Source organism: Phocoena sinus, chromosome X, assembly GCF_008692025.1.
Source record: "Phocoena sinus isolate mPhoSin1 chromosome X, mPhoSin1.pri, whole genome shotgun sequence".
In the NCBI taxonomy this organism is placed as follows: domain Eukaryota; kingdom Metazoa; phylum Chordata; class Mammalia; order Artiodactyla; family Phocoenidae; genus Phocoena; species Phocoena sinus.
The window spans coordinates 14,134,152-14,161,468 of record NC_045784.1 but is presented as its reverse complement, the minus strand read 5'-3'; the positions used below and the strand labels follow the sequence as shown (position 1 = coordinate 14,161,468).

At 44.2% G+C, this 27,317-nt stretch overlaps 1 protein-coding gene across 2 annotated transcripts in view; it reads right to left on the bottom strand.

Annotated features, from left to right (window-relative positions):
• The window catches only part of REPS2 (RALBP1 associated Eps domain containing 2), a 227,760-nt gene that overhangs the window by 22,121 nt on the left and 178,322 nt on the right, over nt 1-27,317 (bottom strand). For both annotated transcript variants that reach the window (XM_032620885.1, XM_032620887.1), the window contains exons 15-16: nt 8,551-8,634; nt 7,356-7,501 (exon numbers count right to left, since the gene is read on the bottom strand). In XM_032620885.1, coding sequence (XP_032476776.1) covers nt 7,356-7,501; nt 8,551-8,634 — 230 coding nt within the window. The remainder of the gene's footprint in view (nt 1-7,355; nt 7,502-8,550; nt 8,635-27,317) is intronic.

Sequence of the window (27,317 nt, the reverse complement as noted above, 5' to 3'; positions counted from 1 at the left end):
GAAAGACACATAGATCAATGGAACGGAATAAAGAACCCAGAAATAGACTCACACTAGTACAACCAATTTATTTTTGACAGACGTGCAAAAGCAAGTCAATGGAGAAAGAACAGCCTTTTCAACAAAAGTGCTGAAGCAATTCAATATCCATAGGCCAAAAAATGAACCTTGACCCAAATCTCACACCTTATATAAAAATTAACACAAAATGGATCACCAACTTAAATGTAAAGTGTAAAATTATAAAACTTTTAGAAGAACACGTAAGAGAAAAAATCTTCAGGACCTAGAGCTTAGTGAAGAGATTTTAGAGGTGACAAGTAAAGCACAATCCATAAAAGGAAAAGAAATAAGTAAGTTGGACTTCCTTAAAATTTTTAAACTTTTGCTCTGCAAAAGACTCTTTTAAGAGGATGAAAAAACAAGCCACAGACTGAGAGAAAACATTGCAAACCACATTGATTTGTATTTAGAATATATAAAGAACTCTCAAAACTCAACATTAAAAAACAATTCAATTAGAAAATGGGCAAAGGAGGGCTTCCCTGGTGGCACAGTGGTTGAGAGTCCGCCTGCCGATGCAGGGGACACGGGTTCATGCCCCGGTCTGGGAAGATCCCACATGCCGCGGAGCGGCTGGGCCCGTGAGCCATGGCTGCTGAGCCTGTGCGTCCAGAGCCTGTGCTCTGCAATGGGAGAGGCCACAACAGTGAGAGGTCTGTGTACCACAAAAAAAAAAAAAAAAAAAAAAAAGAAAATGGGCAAAGGAGATGAAGAGACATGTCACCAAACAGGACACATGATGGCAAATACACACATGAAAAGATGTTCTAGCCATTAGGGAAATGCAAATTAATACCACAGTGGGATACCACTACACATGTATTAGAACAGCTAAATTTAAAAAACAGTGACAATACCAAATGCTGGTGAGGATGTGGAGACACTGAACCTCATACAGTGCTGGCTGGTGGGAAGATAAAATGGTACAGCCATTTTGGAAAACAACTTGGCAGTTTCTTTAAAAACTAAATATACACTTAGCACACAACCCAACAATCACACTCCTGGACATTTAGCCCAGAGAAATGAAAACTTACGTATACACAAGAACCCGTACACAGATGCTCATAGCAGCTTTATCTGTAATACTCGACAACTAGACACAAACAAAATGTCTCTCCATAGGTGAATGGCTAAACAAACTGTGGTACACCCATAGCATAGAATACTGCTTAGCAGTATTGATTTATACAACAACTTGGACAGATATCAAGGGCATTATGCCGAGTGAAAACAAGCCAAACTCAGAAGGTCACATGCTGTGTGATTCTATGAATATAACATTCAGAAAATGACAAAGTTATAGAGATGGGAAATTGATCAATGGTTACCACGGGTAAGGAGTAAAGAAGAAGATGGGGTAAGGGTGACTCCTGTACCTTGATTACAGTGGTAGTTACAAGACACACACATGTGATAAAATGGCAAAGAACTACACATATACACTATCCCAACGTCAATTTCCTAGTTTTGATATTATATTATAGTTAGATTAAATGCAATCATTGAGAGAAACTAGGTGAAAGATACACAGGACTTCTTTGTACTATTTTTGAATTTCCTATGAATCTATAATTATTACAAAACAAAAAGCATTGGTTTTTTTATAAATTTATTTATTTATATTTTATTTTTGGCTGCGTTGGGTCTTCACTGCTGCACGTGGGGTTTCTCTAGTTGCGGCGAGCGGGGGCTACTCTTTGTTGTGGCGTGCGGGCTTCTCATTGCGGTGGCTTCCCTTGTTGCAGAGCATGGGCTCTAGGAGTGCGGGCTTCAGTAGTTGTGGCACGTGGGCTCAGCAGTTGTGGCTCGTGGGCTCTAGAGTGCAGGCTCAGTAGTTGCGGCACACGGGCTTAGTTGCTCTGAGGCATGTGGGATCTTCCCAGACCAGGTCTCGAACCTGTATCCCCTGCATTGGCAGGCGGATTCTTAACCACTGCACCACCAGGGAAGTCCAAAAGTTTTATGAAAATACATGCTGATCAGAACTGGATGCCCCTACTTAAACAAATACCACGCTAAGTGTGCCAGCTTATAACAGTTTCCCCTCCTCTGGGAACTGTCTCCATCCCCTTCCCCCTCCCTCCACAGGGATGGGCCCCAGGCAGACAGTCCTATTTGTCTTAAGAAACGCTCAGCTCTGTTTTCACACTTGAACGGATGCTGGTCTGTGGTAAGCTGACCAGATTCTCTCTCCCAGGGATGTATGGGTCCTGGTTAAGAGTTTGGTTTAGCCTGGGCCCTGCACAGTGAGAATGTAACATCTGGAGCTGAAGGTGGTTGAGAAGTCTTCACAGATAAAAATGACAGAAAACAGAGAAGAATCAGGAGGAGAGCCAACAGGTATACAGTCCTCTCTCCCAATCCATCCCTGCCCCTGGTTTCCATGAGTCACCCCTGTACTCTTATAATAATGAACAGGGTTTTGCTAGCTCAAGTTGCTCTTTATGTTTTACAACCAAATGAGCCCTAAGTAACGCAAAGACAGGATCCGGCCCCAAAAACCTAAGGGTTCAGTAAAGGTGTCTAACTTGCCTCACCTCTTAAGACTTGCTTCTAGAGTTTGTCTCTCCAGGTTCTCCTAACTTCGTTACTCACTGTCCCAAGGTGGGCTCTAAGTGGCCTGGTTTCCAAGGAGGACGATGAGGGAATAACAGCAAAAAGGTGTCTATTTTGCCTGCTGCTGTTGTACGTCAGGCGATCTCTCGGTTTCGAACTGCGTACTGTGAGGCTCATCCACTGAAGGTTCTGTGGCAGACTGTCCTCCAATCCTATTCTCACGCCTTCCTGTTTTCAGTAGCATCTCCTCAGGTTGAGCTAGGCACATGGCCATGCAACTAGAAACTAGTGGCATTTCCATGTCTCCCTGGCAAGTAGATGAGGTCACATGACTAAGTCTGGGTGAAATGGATGCGAGAGAAGTGATGTATGCCACTTCTGAGTCATGCCCTTAAAAGTAATCTGTTTTCTCTCCATTTGCTCCTTTCCCCTTCCTGGGACCTGAAACACCAACATGTTAGAGGTGAGCCACCTCCGACCCTATGGATAAAGGCAACCCTCACAGGGATCTAAAACAAGACGACAGAAGGTACCTGGGTTCTGGGCAGGTACTCTTCTGGACCACTCACCAACTTAGACTTTTACATAAGAAAGTAGTTAATTTCTATGTTATGTGAGTGACTGTTACCTGGTTTATGTTCAAGCAGCTGAACCAATGTTTGAAGGACTATAAACTGGGGTCTGTAGATGAGAAAAATCTTCTTAGCCTTCACCCTGGGCCCTGATTTCTCCCACGGAATTCTGAGTACAGCTTTTAAGAAGTGAGTTTATACTGCCTTTTCTCTTCTTGGAAATGGTAGGTTTTCATTAGAGATGCCAATCATCAACCCCAAAGATATTCCAGTGTTGCCAAACATGAGGAGGGAAGGGAAACAGAATCCCAGCCACACTGAGAACGTCATACAGACAAGCAGACACTGCCACGCAAGCTCCTTGGAATGCCCTGGGGCGGCCCAGGACAATTCCTGGGGTTCCAGAGAAGAGCAAAGGCCACAGAGGCTGGCACAGGTTCAGTTACAGTACTGCCATACAGCATCCTCTAGTTCTAAACTGTTCAAACAACTCTTTTTTCCCAAAATCGATCCTTAGCAGATACATTAGATATGGGGAAAAAAATCAAGCTAACTTATTTCTAAGAAAAACCCACTTCTGTCCTTACGGGTAGCTCATTAATGATGACACAATCGGAGAGCTGTTTATTACTTGTAACCTGGACTCAGGAGCGCACACCCGGAGAGAATATTTTATTAGTTCCTCTCCCCTAAATGGAGCAGACAGTGATGATATCTGAAGCAGAATTTGTTTCTTATTAATAGATCAGTTCTAACGTTAATTTCCCCAAAGGCTGAAGACCATTTTGCAACTTGATTTGTGACTCTTTTCTCGGTTTTCCCAAAGACGGTATATAGTAACGACCACTCTAAATGCACTGGAGAGAGATTAACTTACTACATACAATGGATGTCTAAGGGCATCAGAGCTTAATTCTCTCCCAGAACCCTAGTTGAGAAAGGGCCATACAGACTAACCATCATGTGTCTGGCTGTCCTCTCTCCAGGTTTTAAAAAATTATGAATGCTAAGTTGCTCCTTATCACTCCAAAATAAACTGGTCTGGGACCTGAAGTAAGTCTTATAAAGTTCCCTGCCATTTACAGCACTATTTGTGCTGCTGGTGGGTGCTAGCCTCTCTCAGCCTGACCCCATGTGGTCACCTAACTAGTGAAAGAGTATCATGGTGCGGGCAGTGACCGAACAGGCAGATAAAAGAAAATATCTCCTTTCAACAAATGCTGCTGGGACAACTGGAATTCCATATGCCAAAGAATGAAGCTAGACCCCTTCATTATATAATACACAAAAACGAATTTAAAATAGACCACAGGGCTCAATGTAAGAGCTAAAACTATAAAGCTTTTAGATGCGAACACAGGAACAAATCTTCATGAACTTGATTTGGGCAGTGGTTCCTAAGGTAAATTTTTTTTAATATCTTTATTGGAGTATAATTGCTTTACAATGTTGTGTTAGTTTCTGCTGTATGACAAAGTGAATCAGCTATATGTATACATATAACCCCATATCCCCTCCCTCTTGCGTCTCCCTCCCACCCTTCCTATGGCACTGGGCAATGGTTTCTTAGGTATGACAGCAAAAGCACAAGTGACAAAAGAAAAAAATTCGATAAATTGGACTTGACCAAACTTAAAAATATTGTGCTGCAAACAGCACCATCAAGAAAGTGAAAAGACAATGCACAGAATGGGAGAAAATATTTGCAACTCATACATCTGACAAGGGACTTGTATCCAGAGTATATAAAGAACTCATAACTTAAAAATAAAAAGATAAATAATCCAATTAAAAATGGGCAAAAACCTGAGAAGACATTTCTCCAAAGAAGTTATACACATGGCCAATAAGCACATGAAAAGATGCTCAACATCACTATTCATTAAGGAAATAAAAATCAAGACTACAATGAGATACCACTTCACACCCACTAAGATGGCTATGATAAAAACCCTAAAAATCAAATAACAAGTGTTGGTAAAGAGGAGGAAAATTTGGAACCCTCATACTTTACTGGCAGGATTGTAAAATGCTTTAGCCACTGTGGAAAACAGTTTGGCAGGTCCCCAAACTGTTAAACATAGAGTTACCATATGACCCAGCAATTCTACTCCTAGGTATAAATACTCAAGACAAATGAAAAGGTAAGTCCACACAAAAATTTGTAAACAAATATTCACAGCATCATTATTCTTATTAGCTGAAAAGTGGAAACAACCCAAATGTCCATCAACTGATGAATGGATGAATAAAATGTCATATATCCATATAATGGAACATTATTCAGCAATTAAAAAAATTAAGTTCTGACTCACTATACAACATGTATGAACCTTAAAAACATGATGCTAAGTGAAAGAAGCCAGTCACAGAAGACCACATGTTGTATGATTCCATTTAAATGAAATGGCCAGAGCAGGCACATCTATGAAGACGGAAAGTAGAGAGTGGGGCAGGGGAGAATGGAAAGTGACTGCTAATGGGCACAGAATCTCTTGGGGGTGATGAAAATGTTCTAAAATTACACTGTTATGATGGTTGCACAACTTCGTAAATATGCTAAAAACCACTGAAGTATACACTTAAAAGAGTGAATTGTATGCTATATGAAATGTATCTAAATAAAGTTGTCTTTTGAAAAAGATGAAGAGGACTTCCCTGGTGGTGCAGTGGTTAAAAATCCGCCTGCCAATGCAGGGGACACGGGCTCGAGCCCTGGCCCGGGAAGATCCCACATGCCGCGGAGCAACTAAGCCTGTGCACCACGACTACTGAGCCTGCGTGCCACAACTACGGAAGCCCGCACGCATAGAGCCCGTGCTCCGCAACAAGAGAAGCCACTACAATGAGAAGCCCGTGCACCGCAACGAAGAGTAGCCCCCACTCGCCGCAACTAGAGAAAGCCTGTGCGCAGCAACGAAGACCCAACGCAGCCAAAACTAAATAAGTACATTTATATATTTAAAAATAAAAGATGAAAAAAGAAGATCTCTGCGTGAACTCCACCAGCGGCCCTGCCATCCAGTTTGGAGGATGTCGTAGCCACCACTGAGTGACTAGCATTGATGTGAAGTGCAGTTTACAGTGGAAAGCTGGGGAGAACATGGAAGCAAGTTTGGCTGTCTGTGCCCCTGACAGAGATGCATCCTCTAGGCTGGAAGGTGGCTGGAAGATGGCCAAAGCTTTCAGTGACTATTAAGGACAAAATACACTTCCTTTATGCACTAATACTACCAGGGAACTGTCTATTTGGAAAAAACAAAAGCCATTACCTGAAGAAGAGTGCTGCACAGATTCAGAATGGGGATTGGCTTCAAAGGCAAGCTGCACCCACAGAACCTGTTGCTTTTCTTCCCATAACAGTGTAAGCAGGAGTAACTCCGAAGCAGCCCCTGAGACCCACAGGGCCCCTGGAGCGGTGCCATGACGTATCCCGAGCATTTGTGTTACTGACTAGTCAGGCTCACTTGAAGTAACACGCAGCAGCAGTTTTCTGCCCTGGACACCTGGCTCAATTTCACTGAGGCAAGTGATGGCTCTTCTTAAAGCCAAAGCCTGGAGAAGGATGGTCTTCTCGGTCCCGGGCCATGTCCACAGGTGTCCCCACCCTCCATCCAGCTGATCATACAGACAGATATCTTAGAAGCTCTGCATGTGACCATTCTGTGCTGAGATGCTCAACAACAGAACCCCTTCATGGGGATGAAAGGAATCACACACCACATCTACTCAAAGTTGGGTCTGAGGGTCTTGAAGCTGGCCACGTGCACCGGGGAACATGAGGTAAGACAGGCAAAGAGGGAAACTGCCATTTATATTACTGTCTTCTTCCCAGGAAAACACACGCCAGAACAAAGAAGAGCGGTAGGAAGGAAAGGAAGAGGAGGGGAGGAGGGGAAGGAAATCAAACCAACCCAAAGCACACGCCAGCCTGGGACTTGCTGGTCCCTGGGGTCAAGTTAAGCCCATCACTTAGAAAGCCTCTTCCTATGTGACCGGGAGACTGTAATCCCATCATAGAAATGAGTAAGGTAAGACTATAACCATTAAAATCACACCTGTCCATGGTGATGAGAGTAAATGTAAGTTTACATTTACATATGTATATGCAGATTTAAAATAAACTTTCCGACCTTTCGCGCATTTATCCGTTCTACTTACTTTTGCACTGTTGGATGGGGTTTCACGGTTGCTACAGAAGCTGGCCCACCTACAGCCGTAGTAGGCTCTTGACTTTCTGTAGCTTGATTTTCAGGTCGGAATTTTCTACGGATGGGCTTTGATGGGGGCTGAGAATACGGTATATCCTGTGGATTTAAAAAAAAAAAAACCAAAAAGTTAAACAAATGCCACCCATCACGTCAATGCCCCATGTTGCTCTCGGCCTATCCCCAAGGTCAGTCGTGTGCTCTATTCAAACTCCACACCTCAGGACAAGTGGCTGATTCGTGGCTTGGCAAGACCTGGAGAGACCCGGGCATCAGATTCCAGGGGCCTTTCCTTCTTTCTTTTTCTTTTTTTTCATGCTTGCAGCCTATTACCTCTTTTGTCACCTGGAAGGACACAGGACTCAGATGCCCTCTCTCCCTCCCCTCTTTTCTTTTTTAAAGGCTGTGTGCATCTCACACCACAGGGCCTTTCCTTACTGAAGACAAAATTCACTCTTGCCTCACTTTGGGGCTTTTGGGAATATGTTCTGAATCTGTTCTAAGTTTTAAAGTTTGTAGGCCTTTGTCATATGCTCATCATTCTCCGACCCCCAGCTCCTACATCAAGCCAAGCTGACGAGCCACTGTGTCTTCTGGAAGGAGACAGCTGGCCTGCTTCCTTGGAGGCCCTGCCTCACCTGTGCTCCCGAGCCCAAGCCCACGTGCTCTGTGATGGGAGGAGGGCCTGAGGAAATGGGCAAGGAGAAAGGAGGGGGACAAGACAAACGGGAGAGCACAGTGAGTGAGCGAGCAAATGGCCCAGGACTTGGTGACATGGGTGGGCAAGGGGAGACCGTAGCAAAAAGACTAGGAAGGGGAGACCACCCCAGCCCCCAGCGTGCTCCTCGAGGCTTAGCAGGATGCAGGGCTCCCCACTGCACCTCTTGGTCTTGCCAAAAGCAAGGCCACCATATTTAGCTGGGAGGTTGAAGAGGGAAGTACAAACTGTCAGAAACATCAAGGTGGAGCCCAGGAATCATCAGGACCCTAATCTTCACAAAGAACCCAGATTCTAGGAAATCTGGACCATAAACATTCATGTCAGGGCATGAAAACTTTAAAACGGTATGTCTGCTAACAGCGGCAAGCAGCCCAGGGGAGGGAGGGGTCACAAGACCATCACAGTAACATCCTCACGCTGGCCTTACCTTCTTTGCTGGACTACTTTCCGCAGCTTGGGAGGGGGCTCTGTTCAGCTGGGGGTGTAACTCGGCCTCAGACGCTTGTTCAGACTGTAGCAAAAGATCACAGAAAGGAAAAAAATATAAAAACATAACCACCTAAACATGTACTGAAGAGAGCTTAGGAAAAGAGTTACTAAGGAGAAAGAGCCAAGGATGGTCAGGGCTGCCAATCCTCGAGAAAAGCTTCTGTAGACCCTGCTGTTCCCTCCCATCCCTCCTCCCAGCATTGTTCAATCTTAGGGAAAGAAGTCACAGGAACGTCTTCTATAACTGGACGTATGTATTGCTAAAAACTAATGCTTCGAAAGCACAAACTAAAAATAACAAAGCGTATCAGAAAAATAGGGTGGGGAAAGAAGTTAAAATTTCAACCCGATCACTAACAAAAACAATAATTATAATGAAAAGCACTGAAAGTTTTTTAAACATTAAATTTCTGATAAAACACTCTAGTAGATATGACTCTTCACCTTAAAAAAAGGTGAGGGGTAAGCATGATGGAAAGGGTAAACAGAGGGATTCTGGCTGCTGAGTGGTATGGAGTCCGTGAATGAAAGCACAAAGACGGGGGAGGAATGGCCCCAAAGGCCTGCAAGAGAGCGGGGCCACACAGCCCGGCGAAGAGCCCAGGGAGCGCGGGTGCCCCTGCTCAGCTTCCTATCTCCCGGGCTTGCTACATTCAGCGCTGCTGGAGTCCTTGGCTTTCAGCCAGTATTAGCCAGTGATGTAAAATGTTAATAACATGTGAACCAACGTGACCTCCACATTATCAGTCCTCTACTGACCCACAAGCTAATCTGCATCACAGAAAAACACACTGCAGCATACAACCTATGGGTCTGAGGGCACCTACCTCGTCGCTAAGCAGCCCTCTTCAAACCCTTGCGGGGCCCGGCTTCTTCCTTATTCTGACCCTACTCCTCCCCAACCACCGCCCCACCCAGCACGTTCCAGCTGCCTCTAGTCTTCAGAGACCAGCAGCCCAGCTCAGCACCCTCAGCTGTGTTTGTAAAGGTCCTGTCCCTGGCATCTGATGAGTCGCAGTCTCCTACTTGGAATCATTCTCTCTTCCTGTTCTGGCCCCTCTTGTCCCTCACGTGAGCGGTTTCTCAAGATCCTGTTTTCGGCTCTCCTGCTCCATGTTTCCCTCCCTGTCCACTCTTCCCCACAGTAAGCCCGTCTGCTCCTACACTTCCACTGCCCGCGCTGGAATCCTTGGTGCCCAAGCAACTCCCCGCCTCTTTGAAACCCACGCTGCAGGCACTCAACATGCGTGATTTCTAGTTCCAAGTTTTTCTTATAGCCTTCTCCTTTCCATTAAGGGTAACTGTATTATTATTGTTGTTGCTGTTGTTATTAATAGATGTGTACTATGAACCACCGAACACTTGCTATGTGTCAACGTGTTGCTCTAGATGTTTTGCATGGATTACTGCATTTCATCATCACAGTCTTAGGAAGTCGGGAAGAAACTAACGACCCAGAAGGTAAGGGACTCACCCAATATCACACAAATAGCAGAGTCCAAACCCAGGCCTCAGGTTCCAAAGCTGGGCTGTGACCACTATGCTCTACCGCCTCCAGCACTCTTGGGCCTGAGTGTTATTCACTCAAGAAGTACCTGTCCAACAGCCACGACAGGCAGCCCCTGTAGTAGCACCGGTGTTCAAGGATGAACAAGCTCTGGACCTCGCAGTCTAGCGGGAAAGCAGAGAATGAGCAGGCAAGCAGGCTTCAGGGGAATAAGGACTACAGCGAGGGTGTCCGGGGGCTACAACAGCAGCCGGCAAAGGTGACATCCCGGCCGCGAGCTGGGTGCAGAGGAGCACTGCACAGGGGTGGTGAGAAAGGAGGATTGAGGGGCCTCCCAGGCTCTGACACCCGGGAGGGCAGGCTGGGGTACCACGAGAGCACGGAGGCCAATCTCCGCAACAGGAACCGAGGGAGAAGCAGGTGGGAAGGGGAGCCTGCTTTGGGACACACTGAGTTTGAAGTACCCGGAAGCATCCAAGTGAAGTCGGTCAAGAGCCATTCACGGTCAGGCTCCCCCACCTTCTCGGGGGTTCGGACAGATGGCATCACACTCCAAGATGCACTAGTCCAATGTCAGCTTTCTGAATGGCTGAGCAAGGACCTGACAGGCACCTAGTGCAGGGCTGCCCGTGACCTGTGCTGAAGAACAGGACCTGGACCTGAGGCCCACACTCGCCTTCCACTGCCAATCCACGGCCTGCCCTGCTACGGCCCACCCGCTCTCCACAGGGACCACAGGTTTGCGCCCACATGGCCCAGCGGCCAGGCAGAGAGGAGAGAAGTGACGGACCAGTCACCCCACCTTTCAGTTGGTCAGTTCCCCTCCGCATCATCAGGCAGGTGGAGAGAGGTGTCCGTCCTAACGCTCCCTTTCCTGGGGAGTTGAGTGAAGTCTCCTTCTTGTGGAAATATTGAGGGAAATGATAAACTTCATCCTCTTTTCAACAAAAATGAGGATTCTGAGCACAGCAAAAGCAGTAGGGTGTCTGTATCACTGACTTCCTTTTCTTGTAAACATCTCTAAATCACCAACAACAATGGGGTGGGGCTTGGGAAGGATGAGGAGCAGTTGTGAGGCCTGAAAACTGTTTTCCATTTTAAAATTTACCTTCCTGGGCTTCCCTGGTGGCGCAGTGGTTAAGAATCCGCCTGCCAATGCAGGAGACACGGGTTCGAGCCCTGGTCCGGGAAGATCCCACATGCCGTGTAGCAACTAAGCCTGTGCAGCACAACTACTGAGCCTGTGCTCTAGAGCCCACGAGCCACAACTACTGAAGCCTGCATGCCACAACTACTGAAGCCCACATGCCTAGAGCCCGTGCTCCGCAACATGAGAAGCCACTGCAATGAGAAGGCTGCGCACCTCAACGAAGAGTAGCCCCCGCTCACCGCAACTAGAGAAAAGCCCGCGCGCAGCAACGGACACCCAACGCAGCCAAAAATAAATAAGTAAATTTATTAAAAAAAATAAAATTTACCTTCCTGAAATTGTATTCAAGGGCCTGGGTTTTCTAGCTCTATGACTAATAACAAACAACTCTGCAGTGTTAAGTCAGGCTGATCTAACCATCAGTCTCCTTAAGAGGAAACTCAAGACCTCCCCACCACTTTCTACTGGTCCAGGATCCATTCTAAATGCGTCCACCTATTAACATTCAAAAGAGCAAATCTCAGGAGGGGCCTAGAACACAAGAATCAGGAAGGACCTGGAAAGGCAGAGCCTCACCCCAGCCAGAACTTATCCCAGGAAAAGAGATGGAAAAAGAAAACTAGCTTTGTGGTTAAAAAAAAAGAAATTAAAAGAACCTGAAGATGAGACTTAGACACGCAAAAGCCCCTTTTCCCAATAAACTATTCCACTTCCCTTCATGAAAACAGTGTGAAGCTCACATAAGACTTAGCAGCTGGCAAGCAGGTCAAAGTGGGAGATTCTGTTGCTATTTCTTCAGACTTTTCTAAGTTAACAATTCTGGGAGAATGAAAACCCATGAAAACCGGGGGACCTCGGTGGCTCCCTTTCTTCTCTGTGTATTAGAGAAATGGGGGAACAACTCTGCTATCAATATGGACAATACGTCCTTGTCCAAAAGTTCTTGTTGTCTGAAGCGAAATCCAATGCCTGAACTTTATGAAAGAAATAAATATGTGGATTACAATTATACTGGAATATCAGTCCTTTCCTCATGGCTCCACGTGTAACAACACATACCTAGCTGGGATGTGACAAGCCAGGAAAAGGCACTTTTAGCCAAGAGTTCATTGAAACTTGAGCTAAGGTCCCTTTTAAAAATATAACTGTCATTTTAATACTCTCCTATCCAGAAATGAGAAACATATTTTCATTCTAAGTTTGCAATGAAAAACCTGGACAGGTCACATGGACTTGGAAGGTGCTGCCACTCAGGATGCTGAGAACTGCTGTGGGGTTTTTTTTTTTTTTTTTTTTTGCAGTACACGGGCCTCTCACTGTTGTGGCCTCTCCCGTTGCGGAGCACAGGCTCCGGACGTGCAGGCTCAGCAGCCATGGCTCACCGGCCCAGCCGCTCTGCGGCATGTGGGATCTTCCCGGACTGGGGCACGAACCCGTGTCCCCTGCATCGGCAGGCAGACTCCCAACCACTGCGCCACCAGGGAAGCCCTGCTGTGGGGTTTTGATGGAACAACATGGGCTCTGCTCAGTTGGCTCCCCGGAAAGGGACACAGGCCCAGGGAGGCTAAGCATTTGGATTCTCCACCAGAAGAAGGGATCATTCAGTTATTCAATTATACAGATAATTATATTATACATCTGATGTGTCACTTTCCAAGAATCCTCAGCTCAGGTTCTGCTTCTAGGCAACTGGACCTGAGACACCAGATAATGTGCTCCCAGAAGAGGGGAGTTAAAGTACTCTAGTATGTTTCTCCTTGGGCTGTCTCTTGAATCACTTGCTCTGGGGGAAGCCAGCTGCCATGTCCTGAAGCCACTCAGACAGCCTTGTGGAGAGGCCTACATAAGAAGGAACTGAGGCCTCCTACCAACAGCCACGTGAATGCACCGTCTTAGAAGTGGATCCTTCAGCCCCCATCCAGCCTTCAGATGACACCAGTCCCAGCTGATGTCTTGACTGTGGCCTAATGAGAGACCCTGAGCCAGAACCACCCAGATTAGTTGCTCCTGAATCTCTAACTCACAGAAGCTATGAGATAATAAATGTTCATAGTTTTAGGCCTCTTAAAAAAATACACTCTAGTAAGTCTGGAACTTGGGGTCTAGTAGGGTGGAATAAGTGTGAACAGTGGAGAACAATGGGAGAGCTGAAGTTGGAGAAGGGCAGTGGATTGGACCACACATGGTCTTACAGATTGTCATCCTGGACTATTTATCAGCCACTCAGTACCATTCCCCACATCTATGCTCTTCCCTACACTGCAGTGGGTCAGAACCTGGGAACTACATTTATAGAATCTCCTTTCAACACAGTTCCTTACTGCCACTGAGAGTCACTCACATGAAACCAAGGAGGTGAGAGAAAACAAGCCATATTACTGCTCCTCTGGCAGCGGCGGGCAGAAAAGCATGGGCTTCAGCAGTCAGAAGATCTTGCTGTGGCCTTGGGCATTTCCCTGCAAATCATGACTTCCATGCTGCAGGCATCCTGAGCATCTCCAGCTGTTTCCTTCAGTTCTTGGAGTATCTGCATTTCCAGTAAGTTGTGGTAAAGCTGATAGCGGCAGCCTTCACTCACCTCTGCTCCTCTAGCACATCTAATTCTTTCAGTAAGCACCTAATTCCGTGAATGAAATCTCTTCCAGTGTGAAACACCTAGAGCAGTTTCTGTTTGCCTGACTACACCTTGGTTGGTACAAGGATTTGGAGCTTATCCCAAGGGCCAAAGGGGCCAATGCAGGATTTCAGGTAGGGAAGTGAGCTGACTAGATTTGTGTTTTAGAAGGATCATTCTGGACCCAGTGAGTAAAACAAATTGGAAGCGACCCATACTGGGGGAAGGGAACTCAATTAGAAGGCTAAAGAAGAAAACAAGACAAGAGACGATGGTCATTCAAACCACTCTGGTGAGAGTTAGGTTAGGCAGATTTGAGAACTCTTTAGACTGGAAACTGGATACCTCCTTGGAGATTGGTGGAGTGCGGGAAGTGAAAGAACAGTGATACACGGAGTCCTGGCTTCCATCTTAGACAATGGGCAAATGGTTGAGACAGGAAACAGTTTACAGCAAGAGCAAAGAAACATGGCAGCACAGTAGCTGAAGAAATAAGCAGACTCATCACAAACCAGTGCTAGAACAACCCACCCAATAAGGGTTCCAAGGGAACACCAGTTCCACGAATTTCTTAGAGGAGGGACTGGCAAACATTTTCTGGAAAGAGCCAGATAGTAAATACTTTCAGTTGTCCCGGTCAGTCTCTGGGTCTCCAGGTCTCTGCTGCCAACCTGCAACTCTGCTGCTGAGTGCAAAACCAGGTGCAGACAATACAAGGAACGGGCGTGGCTACATCCCAATAAACTATTTACAGAAACAAGTGGCAGGATACATTCGGTGTGTGGGTGATAGTTTGCCAGTCCCTGACCTGGAGGGGAGAAGATTCTACACATAAGCTTAGGAAACACTGCAGAGTCTCTCCCTCTTAGAAATCCAGAGAGCGTACAGCACGCCACACACCCTGAACTCCTGTGAGGTAAAGGAAGCCACTGCCCTTGTTTAACCCAGCAGTTCACAAACGTATTTGGCTTCGACTCCTCATTCTCATGTAATTCACATTACCATCCAGCAAAACTAATGTTCTGTGGAACACACTTGGGGAAACACTGACCTACAGACTGGGTTCTAGAGGAATAAAGGAAAACCATTCCATTTGATTTGAATGGCAAACTCCATTCAAGTCAAATGTACATCCCTCTGCCTCTAGCCTTGGCCAAGCGTGTGAGGCAGGGTGAGGACGTGTTGTTGCTGGGCAAGAAGGGCTCCCTCCCTGCCTCTCTGCTTTCCTGCAGTAGCAGCTCTCGCTGCTGCTGCCAACTACTTCCCTGCAAGAATTTATTTACTGCACTCCTCTAAAACCTCCTGGACACAAACACAATAAAAATCATTCCTTATGGTAGTTAAAACACATGAACAGAACACTGATAACTTATGGATTTTTTTCTGAAGTAGCTTAAAAACAACACGTCTCAGGTTCCAGTTCCACCCAGGCAGGTGAGCTCACAAAGGCCCTGCGGCTCCCATCTGAGCCCAGGTGCTCATCACACCCACCCACCCACCCCCAACCTGGGCCACTGCAGAAACTTCAGTGGGTCTTTCTCCAGCCTTCGGTTTTTCCCCTGGTCTAATCCATCCTGCATAACACTGAGGAACTCATCTTGTAAAGCGCCTTCTCATCAAAACACTTTTTCTCAAGGCCCCTCGATGGGTCCCTAAGGCCTGTGGCACACAACACAACAGCTCAGCCAGTTAAAGATCTTCCATCGGGCTTCCCTGGTGGCGCAGTGGTTAAAAATCCACCTGTCAATGCAGGGGACATGGGTTCAAGCCCTGGTCCGGGAAGATCCCACATGCCGCGCAGCAACTAAGCCCGTGCACCACAACTACTGAGCCTGCGCTCTAGGGCCTGCGAGCCCCAACTACTGAGCCCGCACGCCTAGAGCCCGTGCTCTGCAACAAAGAGAAGCCACTGCAATGAGAAGCCCGTCCACCGCAACGAAGACCGAACACAGCCAAAAGTAAATAAATAAATCAATTAAATAAAATAAAGAAATAGGAAAAAAAATTTAAAAAAAGATCTTCCATCATTTGGCTCCAATTTACCTCTGCATCATAACTGCATTAGTTTGCCAATCGGGAACCCACTCCAGGCACATAAGTATTACCTGAATCTTCAAACACACCACAAGTTTCTTCTCAACTCAATTCTATTTATTCTAGAATTTCTAGCCCAATGGTTCCCAAATATAGCTACACAAGAGAATTATCTGGGGAACTTTTATAAATTACAGACTTTTAGATACTACCCCAGACTTCTCTAATTAGAATCTACTAGGGCTGGAACATTAGAACTTCTATTTTAACAAGCTCCCTGAGTGATTTTTATGTAGCCAGTCCAGACCAGCTAGGGACCACTGATGGCCCAAACTCTTCATTTAAGAAATGAGAAAACCAAGTCTCCAAGGTCCTGGTCTGGAAAAGGCCACAGGTGCTCCAGCAAAAACTAACCAGGCTTCTTAATTGTTTTCTTCTCCATTTACCATGGAGGCAATAGGTGGTATATGCAATATGGTCTCATAAATAAATAAATACATATTTGAAGCTGTGCAAAATTTTTACCAGTAAGACTTTTATTTAAAAGTCGAGGGACTTCCCTGTTAGTCCAGTGGTTGGGACTTCGCCTTCCAGTGCAGGGGGTGTGGGTTCAATCCCTGGTTGGGGAAGCTGGGATCCCACATGCCTCACGGCCAAAAAAACAAAACATAAAACAGAAGCAATATCGTAACAAATCCAATAAAGACTTTAAAAATGGTCAACATTGGGCTTCCCTGGTGGTGCAGTGGTTAGGAATCCACCTGCCAATGCACGGGACACAGGTTTGAGCCCTGGTCCAGGAAGATCCCACAGGCCGCAGAGCAACTAAGCCCGTGCGCCACAACTACTGAGCCCGCACGCGCCACAACTACTGAGCCCGCACACGCCACAACTACTGAAGCCCACGTGCCTAGAGCCCGTGCTCCTCCACAAGAGAAGCCACCACAGTGAGAAGCCCGCACACTGCAACGAAAGCAGCCCCCACTTGCTGCAACTAGAGAAGGCCGGCGCACAGCAATGAAGACCCAATGCAGCCAAAAGTAAATAAATTAATTAATTTTTTTAAAAAATGGTCAACATCAAAAAAACTTTAAAAAAAAGAAACATGAATGTGTTTTTAAAAAATAAATACAAGTCGAATTTGCAACAAGCAAAGAATCACATATTCATGCTACTAACAGATTAGAAAAAGAAACTTAAGCTTCATTTACCTCCCAAGAATCCAGGCAGATCCCAAGACAGAATCACAAAGGTCAAGACTAATTTCTAGGCAGATGAGCAGATAATCCTGCTACTGTATCTAGGGGATCTCCAGCATCTTAGTGGTAGTCTCAGTGTCATTTGGTGCTTGACTTTAACCTGACCCCAATCTCTGCTGGTTAAGGACACACCAGAAAGCCCTGTGGTCAAACCCAGGCATAGAAGATGCAGAACCAACAGCCAGCAGCACAGTGGCCACAACAAACCCCATCATTCGACAGTCAGTCTCAGAGAGAAAATCCAGAGGACTGAGTTGTCTGTAAGAACAATAACCAAAATCCATGAGCCAAGTCACTTATGAGAGACAGAAATGGAGCTGAAGCATAAGCACCTGGAGGGCAGGAGCTGGGTCTTGTTTCACTCTTGCTTTCCCAGTGCCGAAGCTAAAGACCAGCAAACAGCGGGTCCTCTGATCGATGTATGCAGTGAACTAGTAATGAATCCAACACTGTTTCATATTCCAGTGGACAAGTCAAAAACTTCATCCCATGGCAACTGGGGCCACAGAGCACAACAGGTACAGGGCACAGGCTTTGGAGTCAAATCCAGGCTTGGCACTGGCTCGGGCATGGGCTTAACCTCTCTGAGCCAAAATTTCATCATCTGCAAAAGGGGATAATCCATCTAACTCCTAGCATTGTGAAGATTGAGTGAAACATCTGTCTAGGGTGCTAAGCACAACGACCCAGTAGCTATCACTAACGGCAGCTACTAGCATAATCGGGAGTAAAGTTACAATTGGTTTCCCAGGCACAGGATCTACTTCTGTAAGTAGAAGCTAACTCAACACGAGGGACTCTTCCCCTCTTGCCAAAAGATGAAAACCTTGACTGGGAGAGTGTTGACTCTGGCTTAGATAATAAGCAGATCCCATAGAGCAGGCTGCCCACAATCCAAATTTGTGCCACTGGATATTACTGCTACCAATACTGGAGGGAAGACATTTTTACAAATAAAAGCAGATTTCGTGGCTGCCTCAGTACAAACATCTCAAGCAGCTTGCACTGAGTATCTCTGGTGGCCCTTACAGCAGGACAGTCCAACATCAGGGACACTCGGGGGAACACTGACAGAGGAGCTCAGAGACAATTTTAACGGAAGTGGATAATCAGCAACTATAATGGACAACTAGCCCCTGGATACGAAAGTCACAAAGCATAATCACTCAGGGATTCCTGGAACCTACTGGATTATGGACAACATCCACGAAACAGACTTCCTGTTACAACTAGAGGACTATGGGCACTGCATTTCGGTCTAAAAGAAAAATATTTGACCATAACTAGATTTGGGTTCTTTTCTAGTAATAGAACCAAGTCTGAGCCCCACCTTCTATTCATCCCATATGTAAAGCCGTATTATAACACAGCCCAAAGAGTCAACAACACAGGCCTCACAGATAAGGTGATATACGGCAAGATTCTCCTGAGACCCATTTTCCCCACTGTAGGGTTGAAGAAAGATGCTATATGAACGCCCCTCGCCACACCAAACAGACTCTTACTAAAACAGGTACCCACCACCATCAAAATTCAAAGGCATCTGGTTACGAGGCCTTTAAAAATCTTTTGCTGGTCCCTCACACCTGACATACACAGACTGGCAACAATACAATATAAAAATTTCAAAGCGCCTCAAAGTCCTAGCTTCACTCGATGTTTTACCACACTTATAATTTTGAATTCCTTTCCCATTCCCATTGCTCTGTATTAGTGATGGAGTGTTTCAATAACATTTCTTCTAACTGCTGATAGCTCATACTTAGACTGTGATAAATGTCCCCTTTTGGGATGACACGGCCCTTCCTGCATGAGCCAGGTCCATCAGAGAAAAGTGGCTTTAGAAGAAACTCAATTAGAAATAGCTGGCTAGAGAGAGAGCTGTAAAAATTATGTAAGAGTTAGGAACCAGCCATAAAATTAATTCAGTATTGATGAGGATGTGGAAGTGAAATGAGAACACTGTTGATGGAGTATAAATCAGTACACTTTATAAAACCATTTGGCAGCATCCACTAAAGCTGAACATATGCTTACCATATAACCCAGAAATTCTACTCCTAGGGATAGACCCAAGAGAAATGAAAACATACATCCACTCAGAAACTCGTACATGAATATGCATAGCAGCATTATTTATAACTGCCAAAATTTGAAAACTACCCAAATATCCATCAACAGTAGAAAACAGTGATATAGAACGTCCCTGGTGGCTCAGTGGTTAAGAATCCACCTGCCAATGCAGGGGACACAGGTTCGAGCCCCTGGTCCGGGAAGATCCCACAGGCCCTGGAGCAACTAAGCCCATGCGCCACAACTACTAAGCCTGCACGCACCACAACTACTGAAGCCCACACACCTTGAGCCCATGGCTCCACAACAACATAAGTCACCACAATGAGAAGCCCACGCACCTCAATGAAGAGAAGCCCCTGCTTGCCACAACTAGAGAAAGCCTGGCACAGCAACAAAGACCCGACACAGCCAAAAAAAAAAAAGGAAAGAAAGAAAACAGTGACATATTTGCATACACAACGGAATACTATACAGCAATGATCTACAACCGCATACAACAATCTGGATGGATCACACAAACAGTGTGTAAGCAAAAGAGGCCAGACACAAGAGTATATACTACATGGTTCCACTTATATAAGGCAGGAAACAAGTAAAACTCACCTATGCTGCTGCGAGTCACAACAGTGGGAACCCTAAGAATAAGGGATAGGAACTGAAAAATAGCATAAGAGGGGCTTTCTAGGCACCAGTAATATTCTGCTTCTTGAGTTGAGTGCCAATAACACACGTGTGTTGAGCTTGTGATAATTCACTGAGTTGAACACTCAATATGTACTCTTCAATACGCATATTATACTTGAATAAAAAGTTAAAAAATAAATCCAGTAAAGCCAATTTCCTGTAATGTCCTTAAAGTGCCACCTAGTGGCACAAGTTAAATGTAAACAAGAAGGAAGATTCATTTCAAGTTGACTTGAAAAACATGGCCCCATTTCTATCAGCACAGTTTGGGACTGGGCTGGAACAGTGCCCTAGATTTAAAAACAAACAAAAAAAAACCCCACAAAACAACAAAAAACCTTTCCCCTGGCACAGAGAACACTGACACAAAGATTCAGTGGCAAAATACAGCTGTCTACCACAGGGCACACTGGTACCAATGAGCCAATGATGATGCACATCCCTTCCCAACTGCACCTGCGATCAACCATGTGGGAATATTTACAACCAGAGGTTGGCAACAGCTACAAATAGGGGCTTTTTCTTTTCTCAGAGAGAAGATTTACCAGCACACAAGTAAGGGATACCTACAGAACTTGCTGAGCAGAGCAGGGTATTCAGGAGGGAGACGGGAAGAAACAACTCCTTTATCGTGTTTTCCCAGGACAAGTTTCTTTCCCTCTTCCTCACCTTAAAGGCAAGGCCTTAGTTGGTTTCTTCTAGTTATGCTTCAGAAACACAGAGTTGAGAAGGACCACCCACAGCAAGCCTTGGAAACTGCCAGGTGAATAAATGATATTTGCTCAAGGTTTTACTAGTAAAGTTGGAAAGACAGAGCATCTTGATCAGAAAAAGGTCCTCAAGGCAAAGCCGCAAACTATAGACACAGGCATTGCAATCCTTGTGTTTGGAGATGGTGGGTTAAAAGGCTGATGGGGGAACTGTCTTTCTGTTGATTCTTTTCCTTTTCATTTCCACTATTTACAGAAACAGGTGACATGTGGATTTGGCCTATAGATTGTAGTTTGTTGACCCCTGATGTAGGCAGAAGGCCAGCCGTGAAAGGTCACAGAAGGGAAAGAAGGTGGTTCAAACACAAGTAGTTTAGTAAGCCAGCCCGGCACTCATTCTGGGCTCGTGATCATGAAGTTCTGGCTGTCCTGCGTCTGTTCTTCTGTTTGCCAACTAGACTCCACCTCTGCTTCGCTGGGCCTGTACTGATAATTATAATAGCTCATTGTTGGTGAGAGCCAACCATGTGCCAGGCACCATCCTAAGTGCTTTACAGATATTAACTCGCTTAATTATCACAACCCTATGAGAGTAGACACTACAACTACCCTCATTCACAGATGATGAAATTGAGACGCGGAGAGGCTAAGTAAATGTGTCCAAAGACACACAGCCAGTAAGAGGCAGAGAGAGGATTTGTACCCCAAGCCCACGTTCTTAACTACTCTGTCAGGCTGCCTCCCTGGGCCCACCCTCTGGGCATCCTCCACCATCCTCTCCTAGTGACACCACAGCACAGGGGGGCACCCTCCCATCCCATCTTGCTTCTCCCCTGACACTTAGGGGTGCTTCCTGCTTTTTATCACTGTGTGGGGGTGTCAGAGAAGAGAAATAAGGATTCCTTTGTTCAGGAACCTAGAAACCAGCCGTAGTTGACTCCCAGGGGAAACACCGGGCTATCTTGTTAGTTATAGGAAACATGGTGTCCAGCTATCGCCTACAATCCTTGAGCACAGAGCATGAGAAAATGGGTTTAGATGAGACACATGGAAAATGACACAGTTACATACATACACCATGAGGGACTACAGGATGGAAGGTGTTAGGCGTGGCCGCTTTCAGAGGGTGGGGAAGGGGAAAGTAGCTGGAGGAGAAGGAGCACATCACAACCCTTGTGATCCCACAGCTGTCAGCAAAGTGTGGGCCTCTCGTAAGCACATTTCATTAACACCTGATGAATTGATTAGATGAACTTAAGGCATCTTTCAGAGGAGTGATACTAGCACAGTAAGCTTTACACAATAACATTACAAGCAAAATGTCATAAGGAGGGGAAACCGAGGAAAGAAAACAAGTTACCAGTGGTAGGATAAAGCTAATTTATTAAGAGGTTTCAGAACATAAAATGTATTGGTGATAATGTGTCAACTCTGTTGTTAAGAAAAAAGAGGTGGGCTTCCCTGGTGGCACAGTGGTTAAGAATCCGCCTGCCAATGCAGGGGACAAGGGTTCGTGCCGTGGCCCAGGAAGATCCCACATGCTGCAGAGCAACAAAGCCCGTGTGCCACAACTGCTGAGCCTGCGCTCTAGAGCCCACAAGCCACAACTACTGAGCCCACGTGCTACAACTACTCAAGCCCACGCATGCATAAATAAATAAATAAATAAGAGAGAGGTTAAGAAAATAACTGTGAGACATGGTTGCATAGCAGAGCATGGTGGGTGGAGCTGACTCTGAGCCTAGATAGTCAGGGTCAGAATCACAGCTTTAACGTGCTGTGGGTGACTGGGCAAATTTCTAGTTCTCTGTGCCTCAGTTTGCTTATCTGCAAAGTGACGATAGCAACAGAACCTACTGCACATGGTTGCTAGGATTAAATAAGTTAATATTTATAAAGGACTTAGAAGAGCATCTGACACATAAACACTATACTTAAGTACATGATAAATTTACAAAATAAATAATCGCAAAGCCTCAATGGTTTGTATACTTCTAAAATCAATTCTGAAATGCATAAATAATAATTATTTATGATGTAAAACTTCTGCCTTTTTTTCCCTTTTTGAAAGCAGGATGTGAATTACACTTGGCCTTCGGCTACACCAAATATGGCCCAGTGACCAAACTGTGCAACCTATTTTGGCAAAGCTGAATGTTAAGTCTTCCCTGGGGAAGGCACTTTAAACAATAAACGTTTTAGCTTAATATTAGGAAATATCGATACTTCATATTTAGAAAATGGGCACAGAGACTGAAAATCCTTATTAACTTGTGCTCAGCATACCTATAGTTAATTTTTATGATGTGCGACGAATGATTTCTCTCTCTCTCTCTCAAGGTTTATCATCAAATTTCCAGCACCAGCCCAGAAACCTTTCCCAGCTCTCCTGTTCTACAAAAGCTGGTTCTGTCACTTACTAACGAAGAGGTCCCAAGTAGTTCACTTCTGCTTTCTGAACTTCAACTTCCTGTTCTGTAAAATGCTATGCAATGACAAAGGAGAGCATGAGCACAGAAGTGATAAAATTCGAAAGACTAAGACACACTCAGCAGCAAGACAAAGATCCCCGTGGGGCCAAATCACAAAGTGGCAGGCATATGCATAAAATAGATAACTAATAAGCACCTGTTGTATAAGAACAATAAAATCCAAAACAGCCCAAAAAACCCCAGGTGGTAGGCCAGGCTGAGGGTTCAGCAGCAGGTGGAGGCAGCTGAGAGCTCATACCCAGCAGAATAACAGGGATTTAAATGCCCCACATGAGGCAGGGTTCCCGCACCAAGCTCATTCCCTAAAGTCAGAGGCTAAGGTGACACCTCACTACCTACAAACCTGCAAAGCCACGAAGAAGCCTGTGAAGGTGCTCGGGGCTGCCTCCTAATGAAAAGAAGCAGAAACAGATACAACACTTTAGCCTGGTCTTGGGCTCAGCCACCATCTGGTGACATCTGCATGATCACTTACATCTGTAACCAGACGGAAGTGCTGAACCTCAAGGAGAAGAATTGGCCCCAGACTAGAGGCCCATGGGCGCAGGGTGGTGGGGTATGGTTGGCAGGGACACCGCTGAACTGCTAGGAAGAGAGGAGCTCGGAGAACTGAGAATGAAATTGAAACTCCGATACCAAATAAGACTGCTAAGCAAATTTCCAAAAAGCATGGAAGGAAAAAAGCCAGCAGTAAGAACAGCCTCCCAAAAATAAGATGAATTCACTCCTGACTAAAATGAAGACAGAACAAGTTGAAAATAACTTTAAAATAATTTTGTTTAGAACCCACGAAGTTAAAAGTAGGGAATGCATCCTGAAAAAGAACAGAGAACTATGAAACAGAAATTGGGAAAAGTGAAACAAGAACAGATTAACATAAAAAAGAATGGACTATAAAACCTGGAATCATAAACAGTTATAAATTTGGAAGTCAAAGATTTCATCCACAGCCAACCCAGAGAGATCATGACATAAAAAGATGAAAGTACCACTACTAGAAATAAAAGATGTGTTACCAGATATAGAAGCATAGCTAATGAGTTTGAGAAGAAAATAGAAGAAATAAGTAGAGAATCAAAACCTACAGAGATATGACTAAGAGTCTTCTAAAATTAAAGACATGATTTTCCAGATGGAAAGTGCATACCAATCATCATCTAGAATAAATAAATTTAAATCTATGCCTAGACACATCACAGTGAAATTGCAACAGAACATCGAAAATAAAGTTTTAAAAGCCACCACAGAGAAAAGATAGTAACTCCAAAGGAACCCAAAATAGATTCACAGAATACTCAGCAGCAACAAAGATAAATGCCAGAAGAGAAGGAGATAATACATTCAAAATGCTGAGGGAAAATAATCTTCAACCTAGAATTCTATTCATACATGCAGCAAAATTACCACTTAAGAGAAAGGGCAATACGTTTACCATCCAGAGAACATGGATGAAAAAAAACTACTAGGTTATGTATTTCAGTAAAAGGTTTATGTGAACCTCACAATTGCTGGAGTTATCCTAACTATACGATTATGCAATATTATATGCCTCATCACAAGTTCTGAGAGCATGGTCTCTTAAAAGTAGCTTCCAAAGGCCATTTTATTCTGATAGAGCTTTGACTTTTTTTTATTCTAGTTGTCATAACAGAGAGCATTTTTTCCCTTTCTCCCAATCTTTAATTGAAAGAGGAAATCTTTAAAAGAAAAACTGCCTAATTTCCCCACCAAAACAGCTATTTAAACTTCCACCAGTTACTGCAGTCCACTTCCAAATGCTCAACAGTAGATACGTGACATTTATGATTGAAACGTATAGAGACCTTCAAGGATACCCAAATTCACAAATCTACCTCTCACAAAAAGTCTCCCCAAAATAGAGAATGTACTTATATAAACAATTTATCATAAGATGAGATAGCTAAATTATAGATGAATTACTTAAGCGACCCCTTCAGACCCCTAAAAAGAGTTAATGGGAATTCACTGAGGAGTTAACTTCAAACTTCAAAGGCCCAGTGAGGAGCGAACACTGGCCAGCAACAAAGGAAAAGGAATTTAAACTCTGACCACAGCAAAGGGGCCGATCAGTGTGTTCTATGGACCTTCAAGATCACTCTCAGAGAGTAGAATATCTTACTATCAAAGTTCTACTGAATACTTTTATGTGGTACAATCAGTAAACATTTCTGTATTTGGATCTTTTCTACTATTTTCCCTGTAAACATTCTAATGGATGTCTAATACTCTATTGGGTGGATATACATACAATACTCTTAACCAGAGCCTTCTTCTTGGGCATTTGTGTTGTCTGTATTGTTTTAATTTTTATCAATAATACTAAAATAAATGTCATCATAGAACTTTTCCTTTCTTTTGAACAAGCTCTTGGGGGAAATTCTAATGGCATTTGTTGATAGCTGGCAAACTTTGAGTGCTCCTTTTAAAAGGAGGGGATTTATACTTAATCTTTCCTCCTCTATTCCAATGCCAGTATTTCATCACTCTCTCTTCTCCTTGAACTTCTCACTACGGCCATTTCCTATGCCTTTTGAACTTCTCATTCAGTGCCAGCTGTATGAAAATAGTACTTTTCAAATTCCTTTAATAAATCCTTATAAAAGGACTTGGAGAGCTCTCAAAATTCTATCAACAAAGATTGGTCTAAACCACAACTGTTTCTTCATGCTACACCAACCTGGAAATATGATTAGCTTTTTGAGTAAACTATGAAACAATTCTAGAGCTAGGTACCATAGAGTAAAATGTACTGCCAAAATCAATGTATGAAAAAAGGTCTTACACAAAGCAGAATAATCTACTTGAATCTTCAGCCTTGATAAATTCAAAACAATGTTATCTACAGTGAGAGATAAATTTATCAGAACCTAATTTTAATTTAAAATACAGCCTTTTATTTTAACTAGAGGACAACACAAGAGGAGTTGTGTCAGTCAAGCTACAGGTTTGTCAATTTTGTTGATCATCTAAGAAACCCAACTTTTGGTTTCAATGATTTCCCTGTTGTTTTCCGATTCTCTATTTATCTCCGCTCTATTATTTCCTTCCTTCTGCTAGCTTCGGGTTTAGCTAGCTCCTCCTCTTTTTTTTTAATTGAAGTATACTTGATTTACAATATTATATTAGTTTGAGGTGTACAACACAGTGATTCAGCATTTTTACAGACTATACTCCATTTAAAGTTATTATAAAATAATGGCTATAATTCCCTGTGCTGTACCCTAACCCTAACCCTTGTTGTTAACCTATTTTATACATAGTAGTTTGTACCTAATAATCCCATATGCCTATCTTGCCCCTCCCCACTGGTATCCACTAGCTCGTTTTCTTTAACTGTGAGTCTATTTCTATTTTACTATATGCATTTGTTTACCTTTCAGATTCCACACGTAAGTGATAACACACAGTATTTGTCTTTGCCTGCCTGACTTATTTCACTAAGCATAATATTCTCTAAGTCCATCCATATTGCTATAAATGGCAGAATTTCATTCCTTTTTATGGATGAGTAATATTCCATTTTATATATATACACCACTTCTTTATCCATTCATTGTTGATGGATACTTAGGTTGCTTTCACACCTTGGAAATTATAAATAATGCTGCTATGAACACTGGGTGTATGTATCTTTCCAAATTAGCGCTCTCATTTTTTTTTTGGATGTATACCCAGGAGTGGAATTGCTGGATCATAAGGTAGTTCTATTTTTAGTTGCTTGAGGAACCTCCATACTGTTTTTCACAGTACCTGCACCAATTTGCATGCCCACTGACAATGTACAAGAGTACCCTTTTCTCCACATCCTAGCCAACATTTGTTATTTGTGGTCATTTTGATGACAGCCATTCTGACAGGTGTGAAGTGATGTCTCATCATGGTTTTGATTTGCATTTCTCTAATAATTAGCAACACTGACCATCTCTTCATGTGCCTGTTGGCCACCTGCAGGTCTTCTTTGGAAAAACATCTATTCAAGTCTTCTATCCATTTTTTTAGCCAGGCTGCTTTTTTAAAAATATTGAGTTGTGTGAGCTGTTTATTTATCTTGGATATTAGTCCCTTGTTGGTCATATCATTTGTAAAGTATTTTCTCCCATTCATTAGGTTGTCTTTTTGTTTTGCGGATGATTTCCTTTGCTGTGCAAAAGCTTTTAA